The following is a 10,034-nucleotide window of genomic DNA, read 5'->3' as shown; positions in this document are numbered from 1 at the left end:
CTTGTCCTTTCACTGCCCTTGCCCTGGGATGCGGGGGTCATGGGGGTGGGGAACACGTGAAGACTGGAAGACGTCCTGGGGGAATAGAAGCCTCTCCCCTCCTTGCCCACTGCCTGACAACGGCCTGCAGTGAGCGGCGCTCTGGGGCAAACGCTGGTGGAACCCCCTGCACCTTCCTTTACTGTCACCCCGTTAGACTCTTGGCTGCTCAAGAGATGGGGAAGCAAGGGATTACGTGTTTGTGACAGCCTCATGCCAGACACTAGTTTACAGATGTTCATACTGCTTGCTTCATCTTTGATCCTGTGAGGATGTGCTGACTTTATTTTACATGTAAGAGAAAGAAGGCTCATTAAAGTTCAGTAACTTGGTGGCCTAAGTTGATGAGAAATGGCAACAGTGGGATTAAACTCCAGCTCGTCGGCCAGGTCACAACCAAGACTCGGTGGCTTCAATCTGGTGAGCACCCCAGCGCAGAACATTCTGCTGGGGATCAGGGTCCGTGTCCTTCAAGGCCTTTGTATTCCTAGGAGGAAGCAGCTACTTTCAATAGACGTAGAAACAAATCCTAGGGATTCCCTGATGACTTAAGAATCCGCCTGCCAGTGCAGATGCTGGCTTGATCCCTGATCTGGGGAGATGCCACATGCAGGACAACTACTGAGCCTGTGCTCTAGAACCCAGGAGGTACAACTACTGAGCCCACGTGCAGCTAAGTGCTGAAGCCCAAGAGCCACCACAGTGAGAAGCCTGCACACCACAATGAGTAGCCCCCACTTGCTGCGATTCGAGAAAAGCCCATGCAGCCAACAAGACCCAGCCCAGCCAAAATAAAATAAACCCCTGGTGTGACCACTCACCTAGAGCCAGACATTGTGGAATGCAAAGTCAAGTGGGCCTTAGGAAGCATGACTATGAACAAAGCTAGTGGAGGTGATGGAATTCCAGTTGAGCTATTTCAAATGCTAAAAGATGATGCTGTGAAAATGCTGCACTCAATATGCCATCAAATTTGGAAAACTCAACAGTGGCCACAGGACTGGAAAAGGTCACTTTTCATTCCAGTCCCAAAGAAAGGCAATGCCAAAGAATGCCTAAACTACTGCACAATTGCACTCATCTCACATGCTAGTAAAGTAATGCCCAAAATTCTCCAAGTCAGGCTTCAATGATATGTGAACAGTGAACTTCCAGATGTTCAAGCTGGTTTTAGAAGAGGCAGAGGAACCAGAGATCAAATTGCCAACATCCCCTGGATCACAGAAAAAGCAAGAGAGTTCCAGCAAAACATCTATTTCTGCTTTACTGACTATACCAAAGCCTTTCTGTGTGGATCACAACAAACTGGAAAATTCTGAAAGAGATGGGAATATCAAACCACCTTACCTACCTTCTGAGAAATCTGTATGCAGGTCAAGAAGCAACAGTTAGAACTGGACATGGAACAACAGACTGGTTCCAAATCGGGAAAGGAGTATGTCAAGGCTGTATATTGTCACCCTGCTTATTTAACTTATATGCAGAGTACATCATGAGAAACGCTGGGCTGGATGAAGCACAAGCTGGAATCAAGCTTGCTGGGAGAAATATCAATAACCTCAGATATGCAGATGATACCACACTTATGGCAGAAAGCAAAGGAGAACTAAAGAGCTTTTTGATGAAAGTGAAAGAGTGAAAAAGTTGGCTTAAAGCTCAAAATTTAGAAAACTAAGACCATGGCATCTGGTCCCATCACTTCATGGCAAGTAGATGGGGAAACAATGGAAACAGTGTCAGACTTTATTTTGGAGGGCTCTAAAATCACTGCAGATGGTGACTGCATCCATGAAATTAAAAGACGCTTGCTCCTTGGAAGAAAAGTTATGACCAACCACAACTGAAGTGACTTAGCAGCAGCAGCAGACGGCATATTAAAAAGCAGCGACATTACTTTGCTGACAAAGGTTCATCTAGTCAAAGCTTTGGTTTTTCCAGTAATCATGTATGGATGTGAGAGTTGGACTATAAAGAAAGCTGAGCGCCAAAGAATTGATGGTTTTGAACTGTGGCGTTGGAGAAGATTCTTGAGAGTCCCTTGGACTGCAAGGAGATCCAACCAGTCCATTCTAAGGGAAATCAATCCTGAATATTCATTGGAAGGACTGATACTGAAGCTGAAACTCCAATACTTTGGCCTCCTGATGCAAAGAACTGATTCATTTGAAAAGACCCTGATGCTGTGAATGATTGAAGGCGGGAGGAGAAGGGGATGACAGAGGGTGAGATGGTTTGATGGCATCACCGATTCAATGGACATGAGTTTGGGTAAACTTCAGGAGTTGGTGATGGACAGGGAGGTCTGGCATGCTGCAGTCCATGGGGTCGCAGAGTCGGACACGACTGAACTACTGAATTATCCCAGTTACTTTAAAAAGAAAAAAACTATATGTTTTGTCAAATGTAATGTCAAGGGGGTGATGGAGTGATCCATGGTGCCAACAACACACCTGTACCCTTGCTCTTCCCACCCCAGCAACAAGCAAGGCCCCGAGATTGGGTGGGAAAAGGCTGAATCGAAGCAAGCCAGCAGTGACCTTCACTGTGGGATTCTTCTGGACACACACGGTCCTGGGAGGCTGCAGCTTAATCAGGCCACTGCCCAGGGGACAAAATGTGTGCAGTCATTTCCTCATAAGCCCCCTCTGAGCTTATCCCAGAGCTGGAGAGGGTGGACATCACTCTCAGAAGCCACCCGAAGTAGATCTGGTTCCCGCCCAGATCTACAACCTCATGAAACTGGGACCAAGACAAGTCAGACCCCTACTGCCATAAGGGCCTTAAAACCTGACCCACCCACCAAGGCCTTCCCACCCCCCACCCCTCGGCCAACCTTGTTCGCTCTCTGCCGTCTTCCCTTCATGGGGGTCCCCCGGGCACCAGGCCTGGGGACCGGTGTCCGCCTGGCCTTCCTGGCAGCCCGGCCTGGGCAGGCTTCAAAGACAGCAGCTGCGGCCTTCACCCTCTGGCCACGGGCACTGGGAGGGGTGGCACAGGTGGCCCCCACACGCAGGTTCAGCCCAGCCAGCCACCTGAGAAGAAAAGTGGGAGTGAGGAAGGCCCCGTGCCGAGCTTTCCTGTGGACAGCGAGGAGGTCCTCAGGGATTTGGGGATGGTGGGGCCTAGTGGGTGAGAGTGGACACACCAGTTAAGTGATCCTGAGCAAGTCAAACCTCAATCCCCTTCCTGTAAAAGTGGGCCAGTAATAAACAGTGGTGGAGGACTGGTGAGCCAAACCGATCTAGACAAGCTACTGAATTTAACATCGTTTTACAGTCACCTTTACAGATGACAAAACAGCACAGAGAGGCCACGTTCCTCAAAAGGAGACAATCACAGAGGTGGGTTTGAGCCCCGGTCACTGGGCTCCAGGGCCCTTGCTACTTTCTTGGGCAGTGATGTACAGTGCTCACACACACTGACTAGGTCCACTCAGCCAGGCAGATTTCACCCCCACTTTATGGATGAGGGAATAGAGGCTCAGGGAAACCCACCCCAAGCCCTGTGGGGTAGCTCCCCAGAGGGTAGCTGGCCCTGGCAGGATCCTCCCCCACGAAAGGTGCTCAGATGGCACCGACTTGGTGCCCCCAGGGAGACGGTGGGGGCTTGAGAGCAGCTGGCCGGGCCCCTAGCTGGGGGGGTTCAGGCAGGGGTGCTCACCTGTGAAGCGGAAGCAGCTGGCAGTCACAGTGGAAGGGGTTGCCGCTGAGGTCAACGAGTTCCAGCTCACTGAGACCGGGCAGGGCGGGCAGTGTCTGCAGCTGGTTCTTCTGCAGGTGTAGGCTCCGGAGCCGGGGCCCCAGGCCCGAGAAGGCCCCAGGAGAAATCTGCAGGAAGGCGCCAGGCCCTGGAGTGAGCTCCTGCCTGCCTGGGGAGTGGCGAGCCCAAGGCGGGGGCAGGAAGGGCAGTGCTGGTGGAAGACTCAGGCTGGTCCAAGGCCAAAGCACTTGCCCTCTGCAAGTCACCCAGACCCCCCCAGTTCATGGTTCTTTCTGCTAGGCCCTATCCCCCATATAATATAAATTATTTATAAATATTTGATTATAAATATAAATATTACTTATAAATATTTATAATATTATATATATATATATATACATACACACACACCCCATATAATTATAACAAAAGCCCTCCCACAACATGTGTAACAGCAGGTAATCCCACAGACCCTGGGGAGCTCCTGCCTCCAGGCCTCCCTGCTCCCTGTGGCACAGCATTCAGCCTGATCTGTGGCCCACACCTGAGCTCCTAGGGGCAGGCGCAGTGCCCGGCTCACCTCAGGGCCCCCATGCCCAGCCTGCCTCCCCTCGCCCCGCCTCCCCTGCGCCCACCTGCTCCAGGCCACTGCTGTTCAGGAAGAGGTGCTGCAGTGAACGACCCCCGGGCCGAAAGGCGCCATCTCGTAGGGCCCGGAGTGGGTTCCCAGAGAGCTGCAGCTCCAGGAGGGCCGGCAGCCCCTCCAGGGCCTCAGTGGGGACCTCGCCCAGCTTGTTCCTGTCCAGGTGCAACTTCTCCAGCTCCCGAGCGGGGCCCAGCGCCCCAGGGGACACTCGGGTGAGGCGGTTCCCACTCAGGTAGAGCCAGCGCAAGGCCCGCCCGCCTGCCAGGTCACCGGGTGCCAGGTGGTCCAGGGCGTTGTCCTGCAGGTGCAGGGAGAAGAGGCTGGGCAGAGCGAGCAGGGCGGCCCCTGGCACCCGCACAAAGCGGTTCCGCTCCAGGTACAGGTAGCCCAGGCGGGGGGCGCCCTCGAGAGCGGCAGCGCTGAGGCCAGAGAGCCGGTTGTCCGACAGGTAGAGGTAGACGAGGCTGTCCAGCCCCGCCAGGGCGCCCGCCTCCAGTTCCGTGAGGCCGCAGTGCTGCAGGTGCAGCGACACGAGGCGGCCCAGGCCCGGGAAGGCCGCTTGGGGCACCACGGGGAAGCGGTTCCGCCTGAGGTCCAGGAGCTGGGTGTCGTTGGGGAAGCCGTGGGGCACTGCCTGCAGGCCCCGGCCCTCACAGCTGCTGTGCCGCGACTCCGGGACGCACACGCAGGTGCGCGGGCAGGGCCCGGCCGCCCCGGCCTCCTCCTCAGGGGCGCCGCCAGGGGCGCGGGGCCGCGCGGCCTTCAGCTCTTCGGCCTCCTCCGCCGCCGCCCCGGGCCCGGGGCAGCGCAGGTCCGAGGGCCGCAGGGCGTCCAGGGCCTCCCCGCGCAGGCGCCGCGGCCCCCAGCACGCGCCGTCCGAGCGCACGCGCGCCCGCGCCAGCCACTCCAGCAGCGGCCGGGCCCGGCAGCCGCACCAGAGCGGATTTCCCTGCAGCCGCAGCCGGCGCAGCTGCCCCGGGCCCTGCAGCGGCGGCAGGGCATCCAGCTGGTTCCCGCGGAGATCCAAGGTATGCAAGCGGGGGCAGCGGGCGAAGGCCCGGGCATCCAGGGCCTGCAGGGCCCCGTGGTCCAGCCTCAGCTCCCGCAGGCCGGGGAGCGCCAGCCCATCCTCCTCGCCCATGTAGGTGAAGGGGTTGTGGCCCAGCTCGAGGCGGGCCAGGCCGCGGGCCTGGGACAAGGCCGCCCCGGGCAGGGCCTGCAGCTCGTTGTGGTGCAGGCTGAGCCGGCGCAGGGCAGGCAGGCCCGCCAGGGCCTCGGGGGCCAGCACGCTGAGCGCGTTGTGCGACAGCTGCAGCCAGCGGGCGCGCACCAGCCCCTGGAAGGCCATGGCGGGCAGGTAGACCAGGGCGTTGTGGGCCAGGTTCAGCGTGGTCACCGCGCCCAGCGCCCCAAACGTTCCTGGCCGCAGCTCCTCCAGAAGGTTCCCCGCCAGCTCCAGCCGCTGCAGCGAGCCTAGCCCGTCCAGCGCCTCCTGGGGCAGTGTGCTCAGGCGGTTGGAGGCCAGGTTGAGGAGGAGCAGGCGGCCTAGGCCTCGGAAGGCGCCCTCGGCCACCAGCCCCACCTGGCAGTGCCGCAGGTCCAGGTGCCTCAGGTGAGGCAGGCCCCGGAAGGCAGCCGGGGGGATCTCCTTCAGCATGTTGCCCCGGAGGTCCAGACGCTGGGTCAGCTGAGCAGGGAGAGGGAGGGGAAGCTGGGGGACACCCGGACCACAGCCTGTGCCCCTTGCTGATGCTGGCAGCTGCTCTTCCCTCACCTGGAGCAGTCTCCTCCCCCTCACTCTCTTCATCCTGCTCCCTGACGCCTCCTCCAGGAAGCCTTCCTCCACAGCCACCCGGGTATCCCCGACTCCGGCACTTTGCTCACTGAATCGTCACTGCCCCCTCTACTTTCATTCTCCAGCTCTTGACTCCGCAGGGCAGAGACCATACCTTATCCCAGTAGGTCCCCAGTTCGCTGCCCCAGGGCCTGTAATTAACTCAGTATTATACGTCACATAACTTGTTCCAATCACTTAGGATTTTAAATAGATCATCTCCGTTGTTGGCTGTTATCATTCCCATCTTACAGATGTGAAGACGGAGGCTCAGGGAGGAAAAGTGACTGGCTGGGGCCTCCCCCAGCCAGGTAGTGGCAGATCCTACGCTGCCAGCCCAGGCTCCTCCCGCTGTCCTCTTCCACCCCACCTTGCCCTGCTGACCTCAGGGATGGCGGCTGGCACCTCGGTGAGGTTCTGGTGCCGGCAGGCGACATGCCTCCGGGGATTGTCGCAGACGCAGGCCTGCGGACAGCGCTGGGCCACCGTGCACCGGTTTGGCCCCAGCGGCAGCAGCAGTGGAAGCAACAGCACCAGGGAGACGCTCTTGGGCCTGGCAGAGAGAAGGGCCGACTGTTCGCAGAACAAGAGACCCACACTGTCCGCTTCCCTGAGCCCTGCTGCTTGTCCCAGAGCCCGTCGGACGTCTTCCTCCTTTGGCACTGGGGAGGCTTTCGTTATCCTGAGCCTCCAACCCCTCCACAGAGCTGGGATTCCCTGTTTTACACCAGAGGAGACGGGATCAGAGGGATGTCTATCTGCCCAGTGCCTTGGTGAGGCCTTGCCCAGTCAGTTCAGAGGAGTGAACAGGCAGTGCCGAGGCTCCTGGGTCCAGGGGAGGCCTGTCCTCCTGGGGTGAGGTTGGCGATGGAGTGGGCTGTTCCTCAGACCGATGTGGCATCGGCACCCTGGTGCCAGGGAACACGACACCCACCTTGAGAAGACGACCCGGCAGCTGGAGGGGTGGACCCAGGCCTGGCCCGAGTGAGGCTAGACTTTGGGGGACCAGGTGTCATGGGATCTGAGAGCCTTGAGGAGCCTTGGTGGCTGGCCAGCGCCACTCTGACAGGCAGACTGGTGGGAGCTCTGACTTCTCTCCTGTTTATTCCTCTGCTCTCGTCTCTCCATCTTAGCGTCACCCAGCTGGCCTGGCCTGGGGGAAACTGAGGGTATGGCCTTGGAGCTGTGCTTTGGGCCAGGTCTGTCCACTTACCCATCTGTCCTCCCACCATCTGTCCATTGCCCAGCAAGACCCCTTCACCTCCCAACTGCTACCTGCCTCTCCACAGGGCCCACCGTTCCATGGTGGCACTCCTTGCTCCACCAGCCCTTCGCTCACCGCCAACACCCAGAGGGAACTTTCCAAAATACAGGTGGGCCCTGACACCCCAGCTGAAGACCCTCCGGCACCTCCTCACTGCCTTTGCTAGGAGGTCCTGAGTCCTGATTCCCTGACAGGCGCCCACCCACTCGGAGCCTTCAGCGTCCCCCTTAGCTTCCCTGCCGTAAGTATGCAGAGCAGCTCCCTCTTGTCTGCCTGCCACGCGAACCTCACCAGCTCTTCCCGTGTCTGTCCTTAGCTCTCTCTGAGCACCCCTTCCTGACCCCTGGGCTTGCTTCTACCCTGAGCTGCCCCCATTTCTGTTCACTGGCTTGTCACCATCTATTTTGCAGTCTCCTTGGAGTCCCAGGGTCCAGCCTGGCCTTGGGACTGGTAGCATCCTCTAGAGTCTGTAGTGAGGTTGAGGCTCAGGGCGGGCTGGAGTGGGGTGAGGGCTGCATGGGGACAGATCCCTGCAAGGTCAAGTGTCCAGGCCTTGGAGGGCTGCCAAGCTCTCAGCCAGGCTCCTGGAGGACTAGCCCAGCGGAGCTCCTGGGAGCAGCTGCACCCGCCATCTTCCTCGAAACCCTCTTTTGAGACCCTTGGAGAATCTCTGTCTGGGAAGATCCCAGAGCCCCTCTCCCCCCCATCCCTGAGAGGCCCAGAGAGGGACAGGGGCTTGCCTGCAGCCATGCAGCTTCTCTGACCCCCTCAGCAACCCCGGGGCCCTAAGACTCACCCCGCCATTCCGATCGCCCGGCCAGTCGGCCTGGAGGCGCAGCACGGAAAGGCTGGCGACGGTCCCCCGCCTGGACGCCGGGGGAGCCCCCCCTCCCAGCCCACAGACCTGGCAGCAGGGGCAGAGCTGAATGGGAGGCTTTGTGAGGTGAGGGAGAGACGGGCATGGCGGGAGCAGTGGCTGGAGTTACAGGGCTTCCTGCTCTGAATCCTGGCCCAGGCCTGAGACCCAAGTCCCTGGACCAGCCCAGCAAGGGGGGGGCCTCGAGGGGCCGGGCACCCCGTGGGTCCCAGACCTAGACTTCCTCCTGCTGTGGGTCCTTGGGCAGGGCTGCGCCTCTGTTAACGTGCTAACACACAGTAACTGGTCAGGGCTGCTGTGGGGTCACACCGTAGGGGCTCAAGAACAGTTGACTCTGCCTTGTTTGTGCTTACATTTACATACATTGTTCAACACTTTACACAAAATATTCTGCAAATTTGTTCTTTTTTCACTCAACATCATGGAACTAAGTTGATTAGTTAGTATTGGATAGTATTTCATTGTATAAATGTATCAACTGATTAGTATTGGATAGTATTTCATTGTATAAATGTATCAAGTTACCCATTAGATGTTATGGTTGCCTTCATTTTTTATTACAGTGTTGCACAGAATACTTAAATACTCATCTTCCTGGGGACATGTGCACTTAAAAAAAAAAGTTTATCTAGACCATAGCAATTATGTATCCTATGATTTTCCACATCCTATATTTTAGGTCTGTGTTTCTGGTGGAAATGCAGCTTTTATTGTTTTAACTTTTTTAAAAGTAAGAAACAGTGTCACACCGCACACAGACTTCCCCATGTGCTTTATCTCACACAGCAAATTCTAGCCACAGTATCCCACAGGGTGTATTCTTTTACATCTGGGCTTTTTTTTTTTTTTTTTTCCAATCAGTATTGTCTGTGAGATTCGCCTGTGAGGCATATTTTTAAAATTTGTTCATTTTCATTTTTATCCAGCATTCCCTTCTATAAATAGTCCACAAGCAGCATGGGACAGTGGCAGGAGCGTGATCCACCCCGGATGGAGGTAAGGTGTCGCATCTCCTTGTCTCTCCTTTCTACCCAAAGGCAACGGCTTTCATGTAGTAGTATAGTTTTTAAATATATCAAACAGTGCCATATTATTTTGCAAACATGTTTCTTCCACTCAGTCATGTCTTTGAAGGTTTATTTAGTAGATACATGTAGCTTCTGCATCTAGTTTATCCATTTTGAGTGCTACGTATATCTCACTGCATGTCTGTGTGCCACAGTTTAACTATCCTGCTGATGGATGTCTGGTTCATTTACGTTGGCTGTGCTGGGGCCTTAGTTTTGCCATGTGAGATCTTTGCTGTGGCATGCAGAATCTGTAGTTGTGGCATTTGGGAATCAAGTTCCCCGACTGGGAATTGAACCTAGGCCTCCTGCATTGAGAGCTTGGAGGCTTAGCCGCTGCACCACCAGGGAAGTCTCATTTGGTTATTTAATTTTCTGGTATTCTTCACCAAGCTGCTTGTCTCCTTGTGCTCGTGTACAAGTTTCTCTCAAGTAGATCCTTAGATATGGAACTCGGGCTCACAGGCTATGTGTGTTTTCAGCTTTTTTAGCATCTGCCAGATCACTCTGAAGTGGCTTTCATTAGCTTGACATCCTTCCAGCAATGTGTAAAATGTGCCAGATTCATTTCTTTCCTGGTGTCACCTCTCAATCATATTCACCAGCCT

General features: G+C 56.2%; 1 protein-coding gene across 1 annotated transcript; it reads right to left on the bottom strand.

Moving 5' to 3' along the window:
• Window positions 1-282: 282 nt before the first annotated feature.
• Window positions 283-7,007, bottom strand: CHADL (chondroadherin like; the record flags this gene model as incomplete). Its single annotated transcript, XM_040233365.1, has 5 exons — window positions 283-526; window positions 2,873-3,071; window positions 3,700-3,866; window positions 4,374-6,071; window positions 6,603-7,007. Coding segments are annotated over 5 exons (2,502 nt in total), but the record flags the coding sequence as incomplete, so codon positions are not given.
• Window positions 7,008-10,034: the final 3,027 nt, after the last annotated feature.

Source organism: Oryx dammah, unplaced genomic scaffold (genome assembly GCF_014754425.2).
Source record: "Oryx dammah isolate SB20612 unplaced genomic scaffold, SCBI_Odam_1.1 HiC_scaffold_29, whole genome shotgun sequence".
Classification (NCBI taxonomy): domain Eukaryota; kingdom Metazoa; phylum Chordata; class Mammalia; order Artiodactyla; family Bovidae; genus Oryx; species Oryx dammah.
Note: the sequence above shows the minus strand (reverse complement) of the source record. Positions and strands in the feature narration are given on the sequence as shown.